This window comes from Lemur catta, chromosome 1 (genome assembly GCF_020740605.2).
Source record: "Lemur catta isolate mLemCat1 chromosome 1, mLemCat1.pri, whole genome shotgun sequence".
NCBI classification, from domain to species: domain Eukaryota; kingdom Metazoa; phylum Chordata; class Mammalia; order Primates; family Lemuridae; genus Lemur; species Lemur catta.
In genome coordinates, this window is record NC_059128.1 from 11275704 (window position 1) to 11303074 (window position 27371).

General features: G+C 47.0%; 1 protein-coding gene across 3 annotated transcripts in view; it reads right to left on the bottom strand.

The window, feature by feature from the left end:
• Positions 1 to 2771: 2771 nt before the first annotated feature.
• Positions 2772 to 27371, bottom strand: part of SLC24A4 (solute carrier family 24 member 4) — a 139739-nt gene continuing 115139 nt past the window's right edge. For all 3 annotated transcript variants that reach the window (XM_045561916.1, XM_045561908.1, XM_045561900.1), the window contains exons 13-17: positions 11447 to 11613; positions 10304 to 10418; positions 7153 to 7265; positions 6668 to 6733; positions 2772 to 5470 (exon numbers count right to left, since the gene is read on the bottom strand). In XM_045561916.1, coding sequence (XP_045417872.1) covers positions 5318 to 5470; positions 6668 to 6733; positions 7153 to 7265; positions 10304 to 10418; positions 11447 to 11613 — 614 coding nt within the window. In that variant the 3' untranslated portion in view covers positions 2772 to 5317. The remainder of the gene's footprint in view (positions 5471 to 6667; positions 6734 to 7152; positions 7266 to 10303; positions 10419 to 11446; positions 11614 to 27371) is intronic.

Sequence of the window (27371 nt, forward strand, 5' to 3'; positions counted from 1 at the left end):
CTCTTGACAGCTTAAAAATTTTGTTCTACAGTGACAGGGTGAGGAGGGCACCTACTCTCCCCAGGATTAAGAGTTTTACTGGCCTGGTCCATGGACAAGTCCCAACCAACATGTTGTGTAAGAAGCAACAGCTTGAATTCTGGCAACAGTGGGAATAGCTGTGGATTATGCTGGTATTTCTCATCGGGCTTTTAACCAAGGAGCAGCTGATCCCTAGACCCATAAATCTAACGGATGAAAAAGCCACAGAGCCCAGGGCTTGACTTTCACGTAGGCACAGTGTGTATTTCCAACCCTCAGAGACACCTCCCATGGCCCCCGAGTACCGTCCCAGGTATCCTGGCAGCAGACATTTCCCTAGACTAGGAGAGAGCATGATTTTAGCCCTGGTAAGAAGTGGGAGGACCATATACAACTTTGACAACCGGACACTGACACTGTGAGACGGGATGAAGGGCCTTGGAAACTCACAGGGAAAAGACGACACATGCCCCTGGCACCGTGTGTACAAAGTGTCTGAGAATTTAGCAGAGACGAATGGAACTTGGGAGCCGTTTATCACTGAAAAGTTAGAATTTTTAAAACCCCTATAAAACAGCCAAAGCTCTAATACCACCCGCTGGCTTCCCCGAAAATCCAGCTCCACCCTGGTGGCAGAACAGGAGGAAAAGCGCCTCTTTTCCCCAATTGAAACGGGAGCACCCATTTCCTTGAGTGGGACGCACAGTCACCTGGCAGGCTGCCATCCTCCCATTAGCACAGCACAAAACTAGTGTTCCAATTTAGTTTTATTAACAAGCAAATACAATAACCTAATCAAATGCCTTTTTAAAACCCATACCCTGAGGAGTATGCCCTTTGGGGACACATTCTCTGCAGCAAGGTGAAGGGGCCCCCACAAGCCAGGTTGGCAGGCGGCCAGGCTCACCATGAGCAACAAACCTCGTGTTCTTTGCCCCGTGGGCCAGGCCCAGGGAAAGACCCCTTCGCCCTTGTTCCCATATAACTGACACAGTGGGGAAGATTTACCCAGAGTATAGGAGGGGCCCCCTCTACCTTCTTTGAGGGAGGCTTCATGCTGAGGGGCTTACACGATGACCTGCAGAGCCCAGAAAAGCCAGAGTAACTGCTCACACCTGGCGAGGGCACCTGGCACCCTTTGGGTGAACCCACACAAAGGGCAATCAAGGTCAGTGGCTTTAGGTCCAGGGCTGGGTGGGGGGTGACGGACTTCCTGCCATCCAAGAGCTGCCCAGAGAGCACTTGCAGACATTTCTAGACGTTTCTATGGATACGATGTGGCAGCAAGGCTGCCAAGAGGTGGACCCCCTTAGGTGCCCTGGATCCATCTATCTGCTAACTGCCCCCAGGACAGGAGCTCCCATGGAAATCAAGTTCAGAGGGCGTTAGAGAGGCCATGAGCATTTAAAGCATGGCCTGTGGGTACAATCACCTGAGCATGTTCACCTTGACTGGCAAGTTGTTTATTCAAGCAATAAGCATTTGCGGAGAGCCCGTCACATGGGCAGCACAGTCACCCATTCCAGCCGGGGGCAGGGGACACCGCCCCCAAGGGAAGGGAAGGTGGGGATGGGGGACAGGAGACCAGCTCCTCCCCTGGGGGCCCATTCAGCCAGGGCAGAAAGGTTTCTGCCTCTGGGGAAAATTCCAAAATGTGGCAACAGAGCCCCCCACCCCGTTCCAGTGCCTTGAGCCCCACCAGCCCATTCCACACCTAGGGAAGGAGGGAGGGGCCCGGACAGTAGTGTCAGCCACTGGTGCTGGGATTCGCTCTTGCCTTCCCCAGGGGAAGGAACGGAGCCTCTCCTGGTCCCTCTTGCCTCGGTCCACCCCCATCTTATGGGGAGGGAGGGGCTCCAGGATGCTGGAAGGAGAAAGGAGAGGTGGAAAGACGAATTCCTGGTCTGTCTGGGGAGTCCCGTGTTCTCTGAGTGGTGGGCTGCCCCTGACGCTCTTGGGCTTGCGAATCCCAATAGGGAAGGGCAGGTGGAAGAAACCCAGACCCTGGCAGCGGGCTTTGGTGGGGGTCTGCAGGACAGCCTGCCCTCGGTGATATGTACAGCCCACCTGGTTTAGCCTGGCTCAGGACGGGCTGGTGCCTTCCCTGCTGCTTGGGTCTATAAAGATAGGGGACTGATGGGGCAAAAGCAAGAACCAGTCCTAACAGGTGAGGGGTGATGAGCAGGTGAAGACTCACAAGGAAATCCAGCTGTGTGCACAAGGTGGACACACAGGTGACGGGGGGACAGGCACAAGAGCCAGCAGACCAGCACACTATGGGTTACAGGAAGGACAGGGGCAGCAGGGGATGACTCTGACCTGCCCACGGTGCCCTTAACCACCTGTCTCTCATTGCAGCTGACCCAGAACCTTCCTCCAGGGCCAGGTTCTCAAGACACTGACGCCTTCCGCCCTAACCACGCTCGGGCTGGTAAGAGCAGACTCCAAACCAGAAATCGACAGGAACCACCTGCTCCTGCTTCTAGAGACATTTTCTATCTGAGAGCAATAGTTCGCTTTTCTTTTATGCCTCCAATGAGTAGAGCTAAATTTATCTTTTTTAATTGCCTATTTCTGTAGCAGAGTAATTATCCCATGCTAATTAGCTTTGGGAATAAAATAAAGGAAGTAATCCTGCGTAGTGATGAAAGCATAATTTAAAAATGAAGGCCTAGTTAATCAAGCAGTTCTTTAAATTTGTGATGGAAAAATATTTAGTTAAAAAAGAATTTTTCACCTATAGTGTACATATAGTTTCCTAGATATAATAAATGCATAGATCCTTCAAGGAAGTTACATTGGCACATGAAAGTCAAAAGAAAATGAGCCGAGAGGAGTGCATTAACATATTAAAAACATTTTTTCAGTCTTTAACTGCAGTATACATCATAATCTCAGATGGATTCTGCTGAGGAAGAGGAGGGCAATTAGGATGTGTTCTCTGAAAGCTACACAAGGATTCAGAGACTTGAAAACTAGCAGGGACACCACCAGGGGCCATGTGTCCTGTGCCTTGTCATAGCTAAAAATAGTTTTTGGTCTTTTTTAAGAAAAAATAGAGACATTAGGATATGACCTGGGGAACCTAGGGGTCAACTAAATATTGATGAGGTTTTGACTCAAACAATAAGCGCCAACTACAAGGGCAAAGTCACACCCACATTCACTCACCCCGGACGGCCGACCATGGACTGGCTGCCCTGGGAAGGTGCTGGGCTGGTGCTTGGAGCTTGTTCTGCTACTTACTACTGGCCATTGCATTAGAGTCCCTTGACCTCGCCAAGACTGTATTCCCTGCTAAATGAGGAGAACAATCCCCCCTTACACGGCAGGGTAATTTGCAGAACCAAGAGAGAGACAGAAGCACTTGGATCCTGGGGGAGCCGTAAAATGGGAGGAACCAGGTGAACTAGGCTATTAGGACAAACGGTGGTCCCAGGGCCCTGACCTCCCCTGTAGCTCAAGTTTATAGTGATGAACCTACAGTGTCCCTGGCCCACCCTTTAGCCAGTTTCTTAGGAAAATCACCCTTGTTCTCAACTTGAAAACCACTGAGCCTATTTTTTGGGTAGAGAAACAAAAAGAGAAGCCTCAATGTGGTGTAGCTACTAATACTGACATGAATCCCGGATAGGAGCCTGGTGATGGAGGGCGAGGTCCCATCGCAGGTACATGCTAAAGGTGACATAAGGGACAGAAGCCTGAACACTTCCTCCTTCTGGAACTCAGGAGGCCTCAAAGAGCACAGTCACAAATTCCAACGTGGGTCACGACCTTTGTGTCTCAGGAAGGGATCAGCTGTTGGATTTAAACTCATCACCAAGTTCAGAGTGATTTCTGGTGAATCACTAAGAATCTCCTTTCTGCTCACATGGTCTGGGGTAGTTCCCATACATTCTTCTGTGCAAAGCATCCCAATATTCAAAGTGCATCAAATCTGATAGACTTTTGCAATAGAGACATTACAAAAATAAAAAACCTCTCTATAAAATTAATTGTGCTTTCTTTTTAGAAACCATGAATGGTATGTGTTCATAAATCTTTTAAATATATATCTGAGAGCTATGAAGCAGTTGAAAATGGTTTCATATTTTTCTGTTTTTGAACCTCCCATCCTTGGCCTTTCATGCGTAGCAAACTACACGGTTCAAGAAACTTAGCTCTAAAAATTCTAAATTACAGTTTTCATACTTGCCTTCTGCTACCCAGAGAGCAATCTGTCGTTTTTCAGGAAATCTCTCTTCTTGTCATTAACCGGCATTTCTGGCACACTCAGTCCAGTTCAGCAGGCTATGAAATTGTTGGGCATATAAACAATTGGGCCTTTCAAGAGAGTGGTTTTGAAACTAGAGCATTAACAAAGAAATGACAAACCCAAAGGGACAGTGTGTGGTATCACAGAAGGTCTGGAATGTACTGCTGTAAACCACATCTCCCCGTCTGCGAGTTAGCACCCGTCTCCATGGTAGGTCTCTCACCTTTCTCTCTATTCCAAACCAAGTGTCTTGGTGCCAATGCAAGATGATACACACAGGATTCGTTTTTCTACAATTGTTGCCTTTTTGGTCTGCATCCCGATCCTTTTGTATGGAATGATATTTTTCAAGTATGATGATGTATATGATGTTTTAATATTTCATTGCTCATTCTCTGAATGCATCAATACAAGTGATAAGAACACTCGTTTTCTCTCTTCTGCTGTGCATTCTTCCAGTTTTTCCAGGAAAAGGGGTGGAAATGTCTGCCGTCATGGTCCCTAACCCCCAACAGGTCGAGGCCTTGCCCCCTACAAACCACCGGGGCTTCCAGCAGAAGTTGGGGGCTCCTAGTAGCATAAGCTAAGGAGCCACCTCTGGCCTAAAGGTGACACTTGAGAACAACATTCCTATTTTGCACTTGCCCTAGGAGACCTCACGCTCACTGACTGCCTCATTTCCGAGGCCGCCTGTGTAATAGAGAGACAAGCTGCGCACGGAAGTCCTTTTGACTAAAGCGTGCAGGAGAGAGATGAGACACTTGACACTTCCCTGTGGCTGGCCACTCAGGGGTCTTCAAAGCTGCTCAGATAATGGCGCCTGGATCTTGCCTTGCGGGGGCAGAACTCCGAGGAGGAGGAGGACGCCCAGCAGCCTGGCCTGTGACCAGACAAAGACCACGATGGCTCTTCCTTCCAGTGTGTGAAAGAACAGATGGTGGCTGCTGATGCAGGAGAGACCTGTGGTGGGGGAGGGAGGGGACAGGAGGACGCAGGCGTCACAGGGTGTCCAGAACAGCTCCCGGGGGAAGCGGCTCAGCTTTAATCGTCTTCTCGGCACATGGGCAAGTTGACGAAGGTGAAGACATTAAACTCTATCATTATGGAGAAGCACAGGAAGATGGCGTAGAGAACCAGCACGTAGACACCCAGCTTCCGGTCCAGCCGCCACTTGTTCAGGTGGATGCCAAGGACCTGGAAGGAGAGAGTGGCAATCCGGCTTGGGCAAAGAGACGCAAAAGGCGCTTCTACTGGAAAATGACACCCACGTTAGGGACCCCAGAACCTTCTGCAGAATGTGGGCAGGAGCAGAGGCGCACTGCCAGGCTGACCCTCACTTTGACCAGAGTGAGCCCTAGGAGGTTTAGACTTGCCTGATGAAAAGCGTGAGACCCTGGCCCGGCCCCACTGACTCGGGGACACACAGCAGTCACCCTCCCTGGGCAGGCATGCCACCTCCCCCTGGCCTGTTGCATGCTCCTCCCCACCCAGGCCTTCCTTAGGGACAAATGGCATCCTTTTCTGGAGGATTCTTATACTATAGAACTTGGCATTATAGTCTTTTCCCCTCAGGACTCCTCAGAAAATTTTCCAAGGCTACTGTTAACCTGTGGCTTGACAAACTCCCACTTGGGCCATTTTCATGCACACATGTGTGCGCGTGCGCGCGCGCGCGCGTGTGTGTGTGTGTGTGTGTGTGTGTGTGTGTGTCTTTCGGGCAGGGGGCGGAACACACTCTGTCCTACATTCTTCCCGACTCTCCTACACATCCTACACTGCCCACCTTCTGAGGGTCATCCTCATCAGAGTACAGGGGTGAAGAGTCATGGGTTAAGGATAGACCAACCTGGGTTCAAATCCCAGCTCTGCCATTTCCCAACTCTGCGACGTTGGGCACGTTAACCCCTGAGCCCTAATTTCTTGTGCACAAGGGGAATAACGACAGTACCTCCCTCATCAGGTGATGGTAAGGATTGAATAAAGCGATGCAGAAATGAAGTGCTCGGTACAGACCTGGGCAGGTGAGTAGGGGGGCTTGGTCATTGGGACGTGTCCTGAGGGCAGTCCCGCCTCCACCTGCCAGGTCCCCTGGACGGGGAGGATTTTGCCCCCAGCACTAGACAGGGGGACTAGACCAGGCGGCAAGAAGAAAGCAAATGCACTTCACTTCCTCTGGCAGCTTCTTATCTGCTTAGGGAAAAGCGCAGTGGGGGTGCCCATGCTCTCGGCAAGGCTGGGCTGGGGGCACCTGTGAATGTCCTCATTTCCTGGACAGTATCCTGCACCGATGGGGGAGGTGACGGGGGCATGCAGAGCCATGTAAGTGACGCGGCAGAATCAGATGTAAGGAAGTGTGAATGAAGCTTCTGTTCTGGAATTGTGAAAACTCACGGTGAGCGCGACGGAGCCCAGCAACAGCACCACGGAGTAGACCAGCCCCCGGCTGTTGATCTTCACCTGGGAAATCAAACACGAGGCCCTGACTCTCCATCTCCTCAGAGCCAGTCCCTCCCGAGGGCCCAGATGCTCCGGTTTACCCATTCCCTCATCGGAACACGCAGGTGTGCGTGGGTGAGCACGCTGGGGGGACGCGCATTCAAGCTGCTACTCTGCTGGTCTGAGGAGATGCCTGGGACCGGGACAGTGCCCAGTGGGTGGAGATGAGGAGCACCCAGCAAATGCGGGCCCTCCTGAGTCCTACGTCCCGATGCTAGGGACACCCCTAGTCTGTCCTGGAAGCCTTCACAGACAGTGGGTGCCAGGGTGCCAAGGAAAAGGGGCAGTGCATCCCCCGAGCCCTCAGCTGACACTGGGCCGACACCACTGTCCTCGGTAAAATGCATATCCACCTCACTTACTCGGTGGGAGGAACTTACCGTGGACCCGTAATTAATAACCATGGTCTGCAGGCCCCACGGTATGCCGAGTCCTACGAGGATGTCAAACACGTTGCTTCCGATGGTGTTGGAGACTGCCATGTCCCCAAGGCCTGGAGGGGACAACCAACACGTTTCTTTCATTGAGAGCAGGTTGCCAGAAACCTGTGTTCTTTCTCGTAACTGTTCTATCAGTGCTATTCCTGAGCAAGGAATTCCTTCTTCATGCACCCTACAATTCCAGAACCTTTTTGTGAGGTTTAAGACCCACTCGTTTCATGAAGTCTAAAGGCACCTGTATGGGTTGAACCGTGACCCTCCAAACTCATATGTTGAAGTCCTAAGCCCCAGTACTTCAGAATGTGACCCTATTTGGAGACAGGGTCTTTACGGAAGTTATAGCTTAAAATGAAGTCATCAGGGTGGGCCCTAATTTAATACGACTGGTGTCCTTACACAAAGGGGGGACATGGCCACAGACCACACACGAGGGGAATGCCAGGCAAAAGCGAAGACGGCCACGAGACCATGGAGTGGGGGCCTGGACGGACCCTCCCTCGCAGCCTACCCACACCTGGATCTGATTTCCAGCCTTCAGGACGGTGGGATGACAAATTTCCATTGTTTACATCCCCCAGTTTGTGGTAGTGATGCCAGTTCACCAGCTGACATCCTCTGAGGACCCACCATGAGCTTTGTCTCATTTAACCCTCCCAGTTGCTCTGGGATAGGGTGGGGCATTATCCTCACGTGGCAGGTGACAAAACTCAGGCTTGGGACGTGCCCAAGGGCACAGTTTGTGCGTGGCCCAGTCTCAGGACGCCTAGTCCAGCATCCTTTATCCCAAGCCACGATGCAGATTTGTGGCCCAGGCAACAGCACCCACGACCTTGGCTGGGATCTCAGGGTGTCAGATGTCTGGTCCTGGTGGCTTACTGAGGGGTGAACGCTCAACCAGCCCAGATGCATCTCAGGGGTCTGGGGGCCATGTCATCGTCCTCCCCTTTCCAGCCCAACTGTCCGGTATCGTGCCACAGTCTGTGGAACTTAATGAGTTGAGGGCACATAAGTGAGGAAAGCAAACTTTTATAAGTAAGTCTCAAGCTGGCTGAAATCTGTTCTAACCCAACCACTTAGCCATACTTCCACATGACTGTCCCAACCTGCTCACATATAAATGTTTCTGGGAACAAGCGGGCCTGAAACACAAATGCCTACAGCCACATACTGCTTTGGTGGCCAAGCCCCTGGGCAGCATCTCAGACTGGCATCTGGACAAGTGGCCCGTCTCTGTCTCCTGCCTTGTGCAGCGGAGTCTGGGCAGAGGTTCCAGTACCCTTAGAGGCTGTCTATCCTTCAACCACATCTGCTGGAGTTTGTCAATCACATCAATGTCACCCTTAGGACCACTAGGCACCCCATGCCTGTACTCACCCTTCCTCAGTTTCTGTATTCTATGTTCTACTGTAGCCACTCTGAGGTGACATTCTGCCTCAAAACCCCACCTGCCCCTTGTTCCCAAAAGAGACCCTTTGTTGACCTCATTGGGACCCCCCTAACCCTACAAGCACTTAAGCTCTAACATCATCCACCACTGTCCCCAGCCTGAACCCCAGGGCCAGTTGTTTAAACTGCGCTTTCTCTTGCCCCTTGACAGTCCACAGTGTCCATCCAGCCAACTCCAGCTAGGGACGAACGTGTCATCTGTGCCTGGCTGGAGCTGGCGTGACTGAACCCCACCAAGTTCATGTTACTGAACAGCAGCTGCACCCTTGGTGTTCATCAGCTTTCCTTTTACTACTGTACTGGGCTGAACAGGGACACCCGCCGCCCCCCAAAATTCATGTCCGTCCAGAACCCATGAATGTGACTTTACTTGGAAACAGGGTTTTCACAGATGTAGTCAAGTCAAGGGAAGGCCACACTGAATTAGGGTGGGCTCTAATCTGATGGCTGGCGTCCTTGTAAGAAAAAGTTTGGAGACACACACACACACACACACACACACGCACACCCATGGAAGAAGGCCCCGTGAAGACAGAGGCAGAGATCGGCGTGATGTAGCTACAAGCCAAGGCACACCAAGAATTACAGGCAACCCCCAGAGGCTGGAAGGATTCTTCCCTGGAGCCTCCGGAAGGAGGCAGCACCTGGATTCAGACCTGGGCTTCCAGAGCTGGGAGATAATAGGTTTCCGTCAAGTCGCCCAGGTGTGGTAAGCCAGCAGCTGTTACGGCTGCCCTAGGGAACTGACACACTCACGTCAAAGGGCACCCAATTACATTCTCCTCCCCTCAGCTGCTGTCCCCAACTGTCCCCATTCTCTGTAAGGCCCCTGCCTACCTCCAAACACACTCCCCCCCTTCCATTCATCTCACATTTGCTCAGGCCCAACTCACCACCCAATCAACCTTTTCTCTTATCTTGGAGGGATAAAATGTCCTTCTTTCCAAAGCCAGCCTTTCTCCTAGGGCGCTCTTCCTTCGCCCGCCCCCTGTGAGACAGCGCTCCGTCACCCAGCCCCCCCCACCCCTACGCTTTCAAGCTCTGACGCGGGAGGAAGATGCGTGAGGTCCGTGGCGGGGCCCCACCTCACCGGCAGAACAGGAGCCGAGAATACGGCCCAGACTCTTTCCAGCTCGTTTGCTCGGCCGTCAGAGCACACAGTGTCGCCTCATCTCGCTCAACCCACGACATTTGGTAAGCCCAAAATAAGCCCACCAAGCAAACCTTGTTAACATGACACATGTTCTAGAAGTTAGAAGAATTAGAAAAGAGTTGGGTTAATAGGACCCCCTTTGTCCCCCTGGGAACAGCGCATCTCTTGTTATTAGCTCATTTGCTGTATGAAGTCTGGGCTTGGGCTCTGCTCAGTCTCACATTGACTTCGGACCTCAGAACACATTTGTTTTTACACGACCACTCCAGGAAAAGCTTCTCGAGGTCTGGAGGAGTTCATCTTGGTGGTATTCTCTCCACAAATGGACTCGAATAAATGATACTTTCTAGATGTCACAGTTTTCTCCATAGCAGGACTTGGTCACTGCCAGCTGTAAGAACCACAGCTTGGCCAACTGTAACTTGGGCAGGGACAACAAGGGGACCTGCATGGTGACGGTGATGGCTGTGGGGGCTGAGGTGTGATCCATACCTTGTCTCGCCACGATTAAGCTGGCCATGCAGTCCGGGACACTCGTCCCTGCTGCCAGGAAAGTAATGCCCATGATGACATCGGGGATCCCAAGTGTGTATCCGATAATAGTCACCTGCAGAACAGGGTGGAGACATGAACCCACAACAAAACAGAGCATGTGGACTAAAGAAATTCCAATTATTACAGACACCATAAGTGCAGGAAACTGGGTTATTTTGGAATTATTGGGACTGCTTTTTTTTTTTTTTCCAACAATGAACTCTGAGGCTAAGAAGTTGAAGGTTGGCAGGCTAGAAGAAAGGAAGGTTTTGTGCGTGCACACGCCATCCAGGGATGCTGCTCAAGTCCTGCTTTACCCTGGCCTCTGAGCCTGGGGCCCTCGGAGCCCTCCTGACGCTGAGGTTTCAGAAAGGGGAGAGAGCCAAGTCCAGGGCCCGGGGGCTGGTCCTGGCTCTGCCCCCAACTACCCACGTGACCTTGCAGAAGTCAGTCTCCCCAGCTGTACAAGTGTGCCGGGGACATGGACAATCCATTTCTAAGGCCCCTCTCTTTTGACACTGACATCCGAGCACCATTCTTCCAAAGCCTTGGGGGTGGGAGATGTTAGGGTGGCGGGGGCTAGGGGACGGGCAGATGGGACTTCCCTGCTCCCTGGCGCCCCATCAGGGCATGATGAACATAAGCGCACGGCACAGACCCCCTGCTTTGGTAGAGACTCAGGCTAACATGGGCACTGTCCTCTTTATGGATTTTTATGTCAAGGCCATTGTATTCCCCAAAACTGAGACTATCTGAAGTTCAAAAACATAGGTGAGAGCACCCACCCCAGCAAAGTGGTTCCTGGGTCCCCAGGACTCTGGTTTAAGAAATGGGGGTGGGGTTTGTAAGTCAAGGTAGTAGGGATGGGAGTGTCCTCCCCCTCGTGCTCGAAGGCAATCACTGTGCTGTGTCTCAGCGTCGCCGGTACCGAGCACAGCACCAAGCACCTCACTAAACCCTACCGAGAAATAAGCCGTGGGCAGTGAGGTCAGGGGCCCGCCCAAAGGTGGCACAGCAGCACCTGTGGCCACCCTTGTGCCCAGTGCTTGGCAGAGCTGGGCAGGGGCTGTCGGTACAGCGCACCCCGCCCCCGGCACTCACCAGCCACACCATGAGGTAGGAGAACACGGCGATCCACAGCGTGGCGGTGAGGAAGGTGACCATGAAGAACTTCTCCCAGCGGGGCTTGCTGCAGTTGGGGATGGTGACGCACAGGAGGAAGATGAGTGGCCAGGTGAACACCCACTTGGCTTTGTCCCCTCTTGCCTCTGCGGGGGATGGGGCAGAGCAAGAAGGAAGGGTCACACGCCTGCCAGGCTACCCGGCAGTTTATTTTCCCAGCTACACAGGAGAATGCCACCCACGTGACTCCAAGCAACTGACCTCACAGAATCACAGACTTCCATCATGTCCCCCTGGGGAGTGGCAAGACAATTCAGTAAGCGTTTGCTGATTGAATAATTTCAGTCAGTCCAAATCCTTCATTTGACACAATTAGGGAAATTGACCCAGAGTGGGAACAGACTTACCCAGAAGAGCTGGAATGGGGATGTGGAATACAGATGAGTTTGGAATCAGACAGACCTGGGCTGGAAGTCAAGTGACCTTGAGCAATCCCCTCAAGTCCACTTGGTCCTCTGACAGTAACAGTTGTAGCAGCAACAACAGCAAAGTAACCATAATAGGCATATCCAGTATCTGCTAGGTGCAGCAGCAAGCACGGGGTTCCGTGCTTTGCATCTTATTAATTTCTTCCTCTGTTAAATGCGAGAATTAACTCTTTCTTGGTAGTGGCAAGAATGATGTGATAGAGTCTACAAAATACCCCCAGCACACAGAGCCTGGCACACAGTAGGTGTTCTGGAAACCTCGGCTCCTTTGTCCCGAGGGCATTTAGTCAGCTGTGGCAGGAGTAGGCTAATGTGGGCATCCTGGCTGGCATTCCAGATCTCACTGGCCCCTGCCGAGGGAATCCACGAACAATTTAACAGGGGGAAAGTGGCCTCAATAAGCCACTGAGTGCAAGTGTAGGGTCCTTAGTAAGCCACTGAGCATGGTGTGCACATGCAGGTTCAAAATTGGACTGCTGATCGACAGATGATGGAGGAAGGACCCCTGAAAATTTTCTGCTCTATAAAAGCAACGAGAACAATGGCAAAAATTATCAGAATCAACTTTTTTCAGAGTTTCGGGAAATCAACCAAAGGTTTCTCAAAATCCAGGGAGTGCTTATTTAAGAAATCAGCTGGATCTCAGGTGGAGTTCACAAGGACTGAACTCTGTGGAGTTTTAACCTTCCCTGCATCTATTCCCTCTCACCAGCTCTGCAGTAGCTTTGAGAGCTGGCAGCCGTCAATCACAGCAAGAACAGCAGCCTGGCAGCCACCAGAGGGGACACAAGACGGTTGGAGGACCTCCCAAGCCCATTCCCATAGAATCGTTATGGTGGTTTCCAGAAAGATCCCACTTTCAAGGCTGTCTGAAACCCAGCACCAATGGCCTTTTCCTTGGTGGAGCTTGTTGAAAACAATCAGAGGCAATTATTAGACCACGCTGCTGGAGGTGGCAGATAAGAGTTGGCACAAGCAATAGGTTGACCAAAAAGCTTAAAAGGAAAATCTGGGGACTGAGATATCCACAGTGGGCTTCCAAATGCTCCTACGTATTTCTGGGAATCTAAAAGACCATGAACTTAGATAGGGCTGTGCCCAGGGCTGTCCACGTGCCCAGGAATACTCGAGACTGCCCTAAGCTTCACCTCTGCCTAACTCTGAGGCTTTGAGAAACAAGTAAAGGCAAATGCTGTAAACTGCCTGAGTGATGAAAGATACCATCAACACACACAGAACCCCTCGGCAAAGGCTGGGAGAGCCATCGGATCCAGGCACCAAGGAAATCTCTGTCCAGTCATTACCTGACCTTCAGGCTAACCTAGCAAAGACTTCAGTGGCCACACACGACAAAGAATTCAGATTTTACAGAATTGGTTTAGAAAAGTCACTAAACAAACAAGCAACAATAAACAGCAACAACAACAAACCCTAAGAAGGGTGAAGAATCTGATTTCTGGAGTTGTATTATTTTAAATGCCCAGCTTTAACAACAATAAAAAAATATGAGACATGCAGAAAGAATAAAAAAAGGAAAGTACGGCCCATACACGGGGGGTAAAAAGCAGTCAATAGAAACCCTCCCTGAGGAAATCCAGACATTGGATTTACTAGACAAAAGCTTTACACCAGCTATTTTTAAATATATACAAAGCAGTTTTTAAAAACTATCTAGAAACCTAAAGTATGATTTCTCACCAGAAAATATCAATAAAGAGATAAAAATGATTAAAAAGGGGCTGAACGCAGTGGCTCACATCTGTAAGCCCAGCAAATAGGGAGACTGAGGCAGCAGAATCACTTGACGTCAGGAGTTTGAGACCAGCCTGGGCAACATAACAAGACCCTGTCTCTTGGCAGGTGGGGAAAAATTAGCCAGGTGTGATGGTGCAGCCTGTAGTCCTAGCTGCTCAGGAATTCAAGGTTGCAGTGAGCTATGACTGTGCCACTGCACTCCAGCCTGAGTGACACAGCGAGACCCTATCTCAAAAAAAAAGAAGAAAAAAAGAAAAGATTAAAAGAATGAAATAGAAATTCTGGGGTTGAGAAATACAATAACTAAAATTCACTAGAGGGGTTCAACAGCAGATTTGAGCAGGCAGAAGAAAAAAAAATCACCAACCTTGAAGATAGGTCAATTGAAATTACCTAGTCCGAGGAACAGAAAGAAAAAACAAGAAAAATGAACAGGGCTTCAGCGACCTGTGAACACCAGCAAGCAGACCAATATATACGTAACGGGAGCGCCAGGAAGAGAGGAGAGATAAATAGATTGAATAGTATGTTCAAAAACTCCCCCAAATATGATTTAAAACAATTTATATATATATTTTCAAGAAGTACATTCTTCTCAAGCACACATAGAACATTCTCTAGGACAGACCACATGTTAGGCCATAAAACAAGACTCAATACATTTAAAAGGATGGAAATCATGCAAAGTATGTTCTCCAACCACAATGGAATAGAATTAGAAATAAACAACAGAAGAAAAACTGGAAAATTCACAAATATGTGGAAATCAAATAACACACTCCATACAAATAACCAATGGGTTAAAGAAGAAATCACAAGGAAAATTAGAAAATACTTTGAGAGGAATGAAAACAAAAATGTAACATACCAAAACTTATGGCAGGGAATGAAAACAGGCCTTAGAGAGGAATTTACAGCCATAAATGCCTGTACAAAAAATGGAAACATCTCAAACCAATGACCTAACTTTATTCCTTAAGAAAGAAAAAAGAAGAGCAAATTAAGTCCAAAGAAAGCAGACAGAAGGATCAACGTTAGCATGAAAACAAATGAAATTAGAAAAACTACAGAGAATCAAAGAAATTGCAAGCTGGTTCTTTGAAAAAATCAACAAAATTGACAAACCTTTAGTTAGACTGACCAAGAAAAAAAAGATGACTTAAATTACTAAAATCAGGAAAAAAAGAGTAACAGCACTATGAATGTTAAAGAAATAAAAATATTAATACTTATTAGGGAACACTATCAACAACTGTATGTCAACAAATTAGATAGCCTGCATGAAGAAGCCAAAATCCCACAAAGGCACAAACTACCCAAACTGACTCAAAATCTGAATAGACTCATAACGAGATATTGAAATAGCAATCAAAAAATTCCCTTAAAGTAAAGCCAGGAACAGATGGCTTCATGGTGATTTCTACTGAATGTTTAAAGAAGAATTAATGTGAATCCTTTACAAACTCTTCCAGAAAACAAAAGAGTGTGGAACACATTCCAATTCATTCTATGAAGCTGGTATTATCCTGATACCAAAGCCAGACAAAAGACATCAAGAATAAAGAAAACTACAGCCCCATATCCCTTATGAATATATATGCAAAATTCCTTAAAAAAATTCTAGCAAATGCAATTCAGCAACATTTAAAAAGGATTATATACCATGACCATGTGAGATTTATCCCAGGAACGAAAGCTTGGTTCAACACATGAAATTCAATCAATGGAATATACCACGTTAATAAAGAACAAAACTACACAATCATCTAAATTGAGGCAGAAGGCATTTAACAAAATCCAACACCATTTCATGATAAAAACACTCCACAAGGAACAGAAGGAAACTTCCTCAGCCTCATAAAGGGCATCTATGAAAAACCCACAGCTAACACTTATACTTGATGGTGAAAGCCTGAAAGCTACCCCCACCCCCACCTAAGATCAGTAACAAGATGAGGATGTCTACTCTTATCCCTTCTATTCAACACTGAACTGGAGATCTTAGCCAAGAAAATTAGGTATGAAAAAGAAGGAAACATCCCTCACATTGGAAAGGCAGAAGTAAAGCTATTCCTACTTGTAGATGACATGGTCTTGTATATAGAAAATACTAAGGGATACACACAAAAATATTAGAACTAATAAGTTCAGCCACATTGCAAGATATGAGATCAATATACAAAATTCAGTTCTATTTCTATACAATAACAATGAATGATCCAAAAATGAAATTAAGAAAACAATTCCATGTATAATACCATCACAGAGAAAAAAATTCATTATATTTATGTAAGAAAAGAAGTATAAGATTTGAATGCTGAAAACTACCAAACATCATTGAAAGTAATTAAAGAGGAGTTAGGCCGGGCTAGGTGGTTCACACCTGTAATCCTAGCACTCTGGGAGGCCAAGGTGGGAGGACTGCTTGAGGTCAGGAGTTTAAGACCAGGTTGAACAAGAGTGAGACCCATCTCTACTAAAAGTAGAAAAATTAGCCCAGCAGGGTGGTACACGCCTGTAGTCCCAGCTACTCGGGAGGCTGAGGCAGGAGGATTGCTTGAGCCCGGGAGTTTGACGTTGCTATAAGCTGGGCTGATACCACGGTACTCTAGCCTGGGCAACAGAGAGAGACTTTGTCTCAAAAATAAATAAATAAATAAATAAAAATAAAGAAGACCTAAATAATTAAGAAGACATACTGTTTATGAACTGGAATACTTAAATATTGTTAAGATGGCCATATTCTTCAAACTGATTTACAGATTCAATGCAATCCTTATCAAAATCCCAGCTGCCTTTTCTGCAAAAATTGACAAGCTGATCCTAAAATTCATATGGGAATGCAAGGAACCCCAAATAGCCAAAACAATCTTGAAAATAGAAGAAAGCTGGAGGATTTACATACTCTGATTTTAAAACTTACTACAAACCTACAGTAATCAAGAGCTACTGGCATAAGGATACATTGATCAATGGAATAGAATTTAGAGTTCAGAAATTAGCCCAGACATTTAAGGTCAATTGATATTTGACCAAGGTGTCTAGACAATTCAATAGGGAAAGAATAGTCTTTTCAACAAAGGGTGCAGAGACAGCTGGATATGTGTATAAAAAAGAGTGGAACTGGTCTTCTACTGCACACTATACACAAAATTAAGAAAAAAATGGTTGAAGACTTTTTTTTTTTTTTTGAGACAGAGTCTCACTCTGTTGCCCGGGCTAGAGTGCTGTGGCATCAGCCTAGCTCACAGCAACCTCAAACTCCTGGGCTCAAGCGATCCTCCTGCCTCAGCCTCCCAAGTAGCTGGGACTACAGGCATGTGCCACCATGCCCCGCTAACTTTTTCAATATATGTTTTTAGTTGCCCAGATAATTTTTTTCTATTTTTAGTAGAGACGGGGTCTGACTTTTGCTCAGGCTAGTCTTGAACTCCTGACCTCAAGCGATCCTCCCACCTCAGCCTCCCAGAGTGCTAGGATTACAGGCGTGAGCCACCGTGCCCAGCCTGAAGACTTAAATATAAGAGCTACAACTATAAAACTCTTAGAAGAAAATATGGGCACAGCTCTTCATGACCTTGGATTAGGCAATGGTTTCTTAAAAGACATCAAAATCACAAAGAACCAAAGAAAAAATAGATTAACTGGCTTTTATCAAAGCTAAAAACTTTTGTGATTCACAAGATGCTACTAAAAAGGTGAAAATAATGCCTATAAAATGGAAAATTGCAAATCCTATATCTGATAAAGGTCTACTGTCCAGAATATATAAAGACCTCTTACAATTCAACAATTCAAAAACCCCAATTCCAATTTTTAAAGTGGGAAAAGGATTTCAATAGACAGTTCTCCAAAGAAGATATACAAATGGCCGATAAGCATGTGAAAAGATGTTTAACATCTGTAGTCATTAGGAAGATGCAACTCCAAATGATTTCACACCACAAGTGTGACTATGATAAAAAACATAAGTAACAAGTATTGGCAAGGATGTGAGAAAATAGAAACCCTCATACACTGCTGATAGGACCATAAAATGTTATAGCTGCTTTGGAAAGCAGTCTGACCGTACCTCAAAGAGTTAAACATAGAGTTATCACATGATCCAGGAATTCCACTCCTAGTCCTATACTCAAGAGGAATGAAAACATATGTCCACACAAAAACTTGTACTCAAATGTTTACAGCATTATTCATAATGGTCAAAAATGGAAACAACCCAAATATTCATCAAATGAAGAAAGGATAAATGAAGTGTGGTAAATAAAATACAATGAAATATGCTTCACCCATAAAAAGGAATGAAGTACTGATACACGCTACAACATGGACAAACCTTGAAAACATGCAACGTGAACAGTCTGACACAGAGGCCATATGTTGTTAGATTCCATTTATATAAAATGTCCAGAATGGGCCAATCCACAGAGACAGGAAGTACATTAGCGATTCCCAGGCAATGTGGGGAGTGGGGAATGGGGAGTCATTGCTCCTGGGACTACGAAAATAGGATCATGAATATGTTCTGGAATTATATATTGGTAACAGTTGCACCGAAAAAAAAATCCCACTGAATTATATAGATTATAAGGGTGAATTTTATAGTATATTAGTAGTATCTCAATTTAACAAAATTGCAAAGTAGACTAGTACTAGCTGTTTTAGCTTTCTACATCTGTGCTTGAATCTTCTTGAACCATTAAAGTATGTTTACTAAGAAAAAACCCCAGCCTGCTTATAATAAGCCAAGAGAATACAGTTAGCTTGAAATCAGCAAGTCCATCCATGTGTCTGTCCTAGATGGACATCCTAGACATCCGTCTTCCCAGATCTTTGTCCACATACACCTTTCTGCACCTTGTAATTCCTCACAAATGGCAGAAAGGTTCCCTGCCTTGGTTTGTGCAAAATCCCAGGCTGTTATTTTTTCAGCCCACATCCCAACTATTTAGATTGCTGAAAAAGGGCTGGGGCATTGTATAATTGACCTAAAACTCTGTAAATAGGGGAAGAATTCACTTTGGGGAATTGTAACCCTGGATGCTTTAAATGCCTAGGAACATCTTTGCAGATATACACAAATGCCATGGTAGAAGAATAATTTTCTTATTTTTCCAAACAACAAATTGCATCAGGTGTTTGTCTTCTTTGCCCGGTAAGGGTGTTGCACCTGGTTTCGACATGCGCCATGCTCTGGCCCCGCCCAGGTGCCTGATGGCGCACCACCGTGTTTTTCAACTGTTGGATGTGACCCGTGAGTGGATTGTGAAATCAATTTAGTGAACAGCTACCAGCATATTCTCAAAAAGAAGTAGAAAATAGAGTGATCATACATAGTGAGAGTTAAATATTATTCCAGGAAACTTCTATTTCTTTTTTGTAAGTATCCACGTATGTGTGTAAAATATTTATTACTGTGGGTCAAGGCCAAGGTGTGGAAACTTCCAGATGCTCACGCTAATCTCTGTACTGTTGCTCATGCTATGCCACCCCCACCCCACCTTCCACTCATTTGGCCTGTCTCCAGCCACCCCATTGTTTTGACTCTTCCGGAAAGCCATTGACCCAGCCAGCCCATGGTGACCTCTCCTTCCCATAACTGTTTTGGATTTTAAGAATACTTATGAATTAATGAAGCTTTACCCAAGTTGACACACAGCCTCCCTACTTGAAGCCGCCATCTCTACCTCTGCCAGGTGGGTGCAGACACAGCTGCTAACGGCTCCTGGTGTCTTCTGCACCAGTCTGGACCATACAATGAGCAGGAGGTGACACACTGTCCTCTTCTAACAGTCTGCTCTGCACAATGTGGCATTTTATTTATTGCCTTGTTGCCTAATTGCTCTATATGTTGAAGTGTAGTGATCTAAGACCAAAGACAAGCACTGGCAAAAGCTCTAGCATCTGACCTGGGTTTAAATCCAGGTGAGTAATGCATCAGCTATGGTCACTGGGCGAGCAGTACCCCCGAGCCTAGTTTCCCTATCTTAAAACGAGGTGACAATAATACATTGGGGGCTTGGGAACGTGATACTATTAGTCAATGCACGGCCCATAGAGGAGTCTCAGTGAATGGCACGGCTCACCATTACCATCCGGGCCAGATATCAATACAGACACAGTTTCAAATATCGTACGGAGCTGTCAGCCCACGGCTCTTGATGTTTGGCTCAGAAGAGGCCGTCACTTGTGCGAGTTTTGAAGCTAAACTAGAAGCCCCTCATAGGCATGGAACTGTTGGATCCTTCCATGGTTGTGGAAGAGAGCAGAGCCCCCAGCCCAGCCCCCAACCTGTGGCAGAACTTGACACATGCTAAATGCATGGGATGCTATTAGGGCCCCCCAGAATGGGACGACAAGATCAGGAAAAGATCATCTGAAACACACATTAAAAAAAAAAATCAAATAATGGATGTGATAGTCACTGTTTGAAAACCCACTCCCAGCAAAGGAGTCTTACATATTATGCTGACAAAATTAGATTTCTCTGATCTTATGCCAAGAGACCAGAACACATCACCAGGAACTGTTACTGGAATGGAAAAGTTAGAGAATCTAATTGCACCTGACCAAGGTAAGGAGGTGTGGACAGCCTGGAAACACTGTCCCAGGCCTTGCTGGCACATGCTGAGGCTGTCTGGGTACAGGAGTTCTCTCTCAGTTTATACATCAGCCTCTTGAGAGTTTTGTTAATGTGAATTGGTCTCAAGATTTTGAGCAATTCTAGGCTGTAGTGGGCATTCATTGTTCTTGTCTGGCCAGCATCCATTCCCCTTTGATGGTAACAGCATGCTGCTTTTCCTCTAGGGAATCAACCCTCCAGTCCACATTAGACCATGTGGTTCAGACAGAGTTGACTCTACCTCCTTGCTCTGTGGGTGGGTATGAGATTCAAGCTTGGCCGACCATGTATTCCATAAATATTTAGTGTGTTCATTCCCCATGCTAGGTACTATTCCAAGTACTGGGAATCCAACTGTGAACAAGATGACATTCTGCCACTGTGGGATTTACATAGATTCTGGGCCGGGTACATGACCCAACAAGCAATTTTGCTGAGAATCACTGCCTATTAATACTAACAGAACTTTTTTTTTTTTTTTTACTAACAGAACTCTATTTTGCTTGGGACAGTTGGTTCCCAGCTAAAAGTCTTAACTCCCCAGGCTTCCCTGCAGATAGGGGTGGCCAGGGGTAGTCATGGACAATGAGACATAAATGGAAATCTACTTGGTGGCACTTCCAGGAAAGCAAGTCTCTTCCTGTCCTCTGCCCTTCCCTCCTTGTTCCTGCCAGGGACACACTGGAGCTGCAGGAGCCACTTGGCAACCTTGAAGACAAAAAGCCACCCACTAAGCATGGACAACAGTAATGGGACACTGATGATAGAGCTGTGAGATTCCCTAATCTCAGGATTTCTTGTTACAGGAGAAAAATAAATCCCTTGAGTTTAAGGCTCTGCCACTTGAGCTTTCTGTTACACACTGCCGGACACGATCCTTACCTTAGACAGAGGCATCGTCTGTGCACTGGGCTACCCCAGTGGGACACAGCTTAGACAGGGGAAGCCAACGCGGGGGTGAAGTCAACCCGGGGGAAAGCAATGCTGAGACATGGGTGGTGTCTCGTCACCTCACTTGAGCCCTGGGTCCAGCCTTGCCGGAAGGCGGACTCTCCCAGGGAACCTGCCACCCTGTGAGCTCTTTGGCTTCAACCAGCCTGAACTGGGTTTCTCCAACACTAGAAACACCTGCACTAATTCACGTGTGAAATGATAAAAATAGAGTTTTGGGGGCTGCAGGGGTGACGATGTCCATCCCGAAGGACATCCCCCCAACACTACCAGAACCCCTCCTGGCCCTCCACGGCCACCCCTCCAGGTGCAGGAGAAACGCTCACCGCAGACTCAGACTGACGTGCAAACGTAAACAAGAGAAGGAGGGGCTGCTCTCAGATTTCTCTTCTGAAGTAGAAAATTACAATTTAATTATGTGCAAAAACGTCTTTAAAATGAACTGTAACAAAACAGATGGCTAATCATACCGGAGGAAAAATTAAGAACAGATGCAGTTGCTGATGAAAACCCTCAAACAAATTAATTTGGACAGTAAGCTAATTAGACACTCCAATTAAGGGAGTGGTTAACTTGTGGCATGAGGGGACATTTGTAACACTGGATGATGTGGAGTAGATTTTCATGGACCTTGGAGCTAGGAGTGTTTATAAGACATAGAGAGTGTAGATTCTAGACCACCGTGGTTCTCAAACTTGAATGTGAATCAGAATCCCCTGGACAGGCTGCTAGGTCCCCAGAGCTAATTATCTGGCAGGTCTGTAGGTGGGGGTGGGGGGGCCTGAGAATTTGCATTTCTAGCAAGTTCCCAGGTGCTGCTGATGCTGGTGGTCCCAGGACCATACCTTGAGAACCACCACTCTAGATTGACACCATTTAAAAAGAACTGAGATATAATTAATATGATAAAATTCGCCCATTTAAAGTGTACACTTAGGTGGTTTTTAGTGTATTCAAAAGCTGTGTAACCGTCAGCACTATGTAATTCCAGAAGATTTTCATCACCCCCAATAGAAACCCCACACCCATTAGCTCATTCCTCATCCTCTTCAGCCTCTGGCAACCACTAGCCAATATTCTGTCTCTACAGAGTTGACTATCGTGGGCATTCCACATATATGGAATGATAACATATGGTCTTTTGTGTCTGGCCTCTTTCTCTTAGCACATATTTCCTAAGTGTACCCACTTTGCAGTGTAGGTGAGTGCTTCATTCCTTTTTATGATTGAGTAACATTCTGTTATACGGATATGTCGCATTTTGCTTATCCATTCAACCCCTGATGGGTATTTGGATTGTTTCCACTTTTTGGCTATTATGAATAATGCTGCTATGCACACTGTAGTGCAAGTTTTTGTGTGGACATGTTTTCACTCCTCTTGGATATATAATTATTAGGAGTAGAATCGCTGGGTCATACAGTACTCTCTGTTTAACTCTTTGAGGAATTGTCAGACTGTTTTCCAAAGTGGCTGGACCATTTTACATTCCCACCAGCAATGTATGAGGGCTCCTATTTTCCCAGATCCTTGCCAATACTTGTTACTGTTCATCTTCTTTGATTATAGCCATTCCAGTGGGTGTGAAGTGGTATCTCATTGTGGTTTTGATTTGCATTTCTGTAACGACTAACGATGTTGTGCATCTTTCCATGGGATTATTGGCCATATCTTCTTCGGAGAAATGTCTATTCAAATCCTTTGTCCATTTTCAAATTGGGTTGTCTTTTTATTTGTCGAGTTTTAAGTGTTCTATACAGACACACAGGATACTAGGCCATTATCAAACTATGATTTGCCAATGTCTTCTCCCATTTTGGGGGTTAGAAACCATTGCCTAATTCATCAGGTCACAAATACCTATGTTTTCGTCTAAGAGTTTTATATTTTTAGCTAATACTTTCAGGTCTCTGTTTCATACTGAGTTGACTTTTGTATACACCATTTGTTGAAAAGACTATTCTTTCCCCCAGTGAATTGTCTTGTTATCCTTGTCAGAATCAATTGACCTTAAACGTATAGGTGTATTTCAAGATTCTCAATTCTATTTCATTAATCTATATGTCTGTTCTTATGTCAGTACCAGACAGTCTTGATTACTGTATCTTTACAGTAAGTTTTAAATTTAGGAAGTGTGAGTCTTCCAACTTTGTTCTTTTAAAGATTATTTTGGCTATTCTGGTCCCTTGCATTTCCATATGAATTTTAGGATCAATCTGTCAGTTTCTGCAAAAAAGCCAGCTGGAGTTTTGATAAGGATTGCATTAAATCTACAGATCAGTTTGGGGACTGTCATCTTAAAAATGGTAAAGCTTCCAATCCACGAACATGGGATATCCTTCCATTTATTTACCTCATCTTTAATTTCTTTCTACAGTGTTTTATAGTTTTCAGTGTATTTTTGTTAACTTTATTCATAAGTATTTTATTCTTTTGGATACTACTGCAAATAGAATTGTTTTAATTTTATTTTCAAATTTTTAATTGCTAACATATTGAAATACAACTGAATTTTGTATGTTGATCTTGTATCCTGCAAGTTTATCAATATAATAGGGTTATCTTTATGTGGATTCCTTAGGATTTTCTATACACAACATCATGTCATCTGTGAATACAGAAATTTTTACTTCCTCCTTTCCAATATGGATGCCTATTTATCTTTCCTGCCTATTTTCCCTGGCTTCAGGCCTCAGCACAATGTTGAATAAAAGAGGTAAGAGCTACATCCTTGTTTTGTTCCTGATCTTAGGAGGAAAACTTTCAGACCAGTAAGTATGATGTCATCTTTGGAGTTTTCATTGATGGTCTTAGTCAGGTTGAGGAAGTTTCCTTTAATTCCTAAATTTTTTAGTGTTTTTTTTCACCAAGAAAAGGTGTTGATTTTGTCAAATGCTTTTCCTGTGTCTATTGAGATGATCATGTGGTTTTGTCCTTTATTGTGATAATGTGGTACGTTCTATTGATTGATCTTTGTATGTTGAACCAACCTTGCATTCCTAGAATAAATCCCACTTGGTGAACTCCATTTTATAAAAAGAAAAACCCAATCCCATGAACTAATGGCAAATGAACTAACCAAAATCTCACAAAAATCAGTGGCAGAGCCACAACCAGACCCTGCTTCCCCAGCGAGTGGCCTTTGTGGGGAGGGAAGGAGAAATAGGTGGAGGTGGGAATATTGTCAAGGCTGGATTCATGAATACCCATCTCACATTTGAGTTGTGCCTCACACCTTAGAAACTGTTTTCACAAATACTCTGTTCTCAGATCAGTTTGGGATGTATTTTTCCTATTTCACATGTAAGCAAACTGAAGTTTGGTGAAATTCAGTGACTTACTTAAGCATCTTAGACAGTGGGAGGTAATACCAGGTCTTGAATGCAGGTCTTCAGAGTCTAAATCCTGGGTCCTCTGAACTATACCACTTGCCTGCTTGGTGGGTCCCCTGATTCCAGGGCCCATGAACGTCCCTTTACTACTTACGGCTGGCAGGTGTCAACTGTCAGATTAGAGCCTCATATTTTTAGCTCATGGATTTGATCTAAACAGAAAAATTCTCTTGAGAAGGGGAACCATTAAGTTTTTCCAATCTCTTATTCTTTGAGGTGAATGAACCTTAGAATCAATATTTTTTAGTTATTGTTACTACATTTTTGCTGTATCCTTAGACTTATCGTTGCACTGACTGCTTTCTATATGGGGTCTTAACTTACTATTAAACTGACTGCCGCTTTGTGGTTAACAGCCAGATATCCAGGTGCACATGCCAGCTCTGTGACCTTAGGGAAGGGTTTAGGCTGTCTGTATCTCAGTTTTCTCATCTCTAAACACTGGGGATAACAAGAATCTCTACCTCACCTTGCTATTGTGAGGCTAAAAATAAGCTAACCTGTGAGATGTGTTTAGAATAGTGCCTGGGGCTATTCTGAGAGTAAGCACTTGAATTTTAGCTACCGTTGATGTTAACAAACACATTAACTTCCACTTATTGAGTACCTGCTATTATCAAGCCCTGGGTTGGGTTGTTACAGAGACTGAAATAGGCTCAGAGAGGTAAGGTAATTTGTCTAAGGTCACACAGCTAGGAAATGGCAGATCAAGGACTCAATTCCATGACTGTCCAATATCAAAGCCTCTTGGCGACAACTGTCCTACCTCCTGGAGGGTATGCTTTGATCCTGAGGGCACTAGAGGGGTGAAGAGGGGCTCAGGAGGAAACAGGTGAGGCCAAGACCTGCAGTTGAACCAAGCTGAGGTTTGGGGGGAAAGGGAAGAATGAAAGGGATGACGTGAGAGAACACATTTGGTGTCAGCAAAGTCAGAGGCAGCCCCTGCTGAGCGCTGACATGCAGATGTGGCTGTAGAGACACCCCCCTGGCAGCCCAGCACAGAGGCCTGGGAAGCTGCTGGGGCCCTTCCTGAGGGAGGCAGCCGTGGCTCAGCCTCCCCGTGCACTGGCACAGTCCGGTGACACTGTCCAACTGTGGGACCCTGTTCACGCTTCCTCACAGAAGCCACTGTCCTCGTAGGGAATGACGGGTCAGGCCTGCAGACCAGGATCTCCCAGACAACGGAGAAGCCAGGCCCACAGTTCCCTCCCTGGTGCCGGTCCCAGAGACCCTCCCCCAGAACTGCAGATGGTCCTGCAGCCCCCATGCTGAGGCTCCAAAAGTCTAACTCTGGAACTGGATGGAAACAGGTACCAGCGCTGGAAGGACATCAGGGGCTGGTGCACCAGCTCCTTCACACTAGAGATGACCCAAGTCACAGCCAGCTTTGCACCCACTGTAGGGATCTCAAGGCCACCGACACAGAGAGTTGTCCTGTCCTGTCTCTCTTGACTGTGTGGCACTGGGTGGACACTTACTCCGAGTCTGCACGTCCTCAACTGTGAGACAGCGAAAACCGTCCCTGCCCACCCTCCGTGAGGAACCCTGAACAGACTAAAGAAAAGCAAAAAGTTCAGAGCACGTTGTCCTGCCTCTGAAGGCCTCGCCTTGACTTTGCAAGCCCTGGGGAGTTAAATCGAGGCCGTATCACAGAGACACCGAAGGAATCAGGAACACCTGCTGGCCCCCCCTCTGCTGCAGGCCACTTGGCTTAAACACCGAGCACACTGGCTGGCAGCAGGGTGGAGCCGTCTAGGCTCCCGGTGTTCCCACACCCGCAGACCTGGCAGCTGGCCTCCTTCCTCCTCTTCCTGCCGGCTGCCCCTTGTGTTCCAGTGTGGACATTCCAGATGAGGACAGGGCCGTCCTGGCCAAAGTCAACAGAGGAACCAGTCAGAGGGCAACACCTTGGGGCCTGGCAGAGCTGGGGTGCGAGCCCTGACCATGGCACCTGCTCATCTGTGTGAGGCACCCTGAACCCCAGTTTCTCACCTGGGAAATGGGGACCCCAGCAGGGCTGTCGTGGAGACTGTAAGTAGCAAATACGAGATGCTGAGCATGGTGCGGGGACAGAGCAGGTGCCCGAGAGAGGGTGCTCTGTGCAGCTCTCGGTGGGGGCCTGTCCTCTGCCTCCCCACGAGGCTCTGAAAGCTGCACAGGCTCCCCAGTGGCCCTTTGGTCTGGTCCAAGTCAAGTCCTCAGTTAAGACAGCCTTACTGCTCGTCGTCAACCTCACTACAACGCCCGTGGAAGGTGACGTGCAGAACTGGCCCCCTGCAGCCCCCGTGTTCCAAGCTCCTTCCAGTGCATCTGCAGACGCTGGAGGGCTAACGCCAACAGTCTCCAGAACCTGAAGTTCCAGAATCAAATTAGGCTTCCTAATGTGAAGAGCAGAATCGTGGCGAGGCCAGACCACCTTCCTGCTGCTGTGAGTCACTGCTGTCCGCACGGCCGTGGGGATGTTGGCTTCAGCTGCAGCGGCAGCACACCCCCCTCCCCACCCCTCCAAACTCATATGTGAAAGTCCCTCTGTCAGTGTAAGGGAGCTTGTGTGGGCTCCTGTGGCTGGCATTTTGTTCAGGACCCTGGTGCACACGGTCCTGGGCAGGGCCTTCACCTCGCACCACCCCTCCCAGCTCACACGGCGCTGGCCTGGCTGGGGGTGGGGTGTGGGGGGCTGGGAGGGGTATCATGGA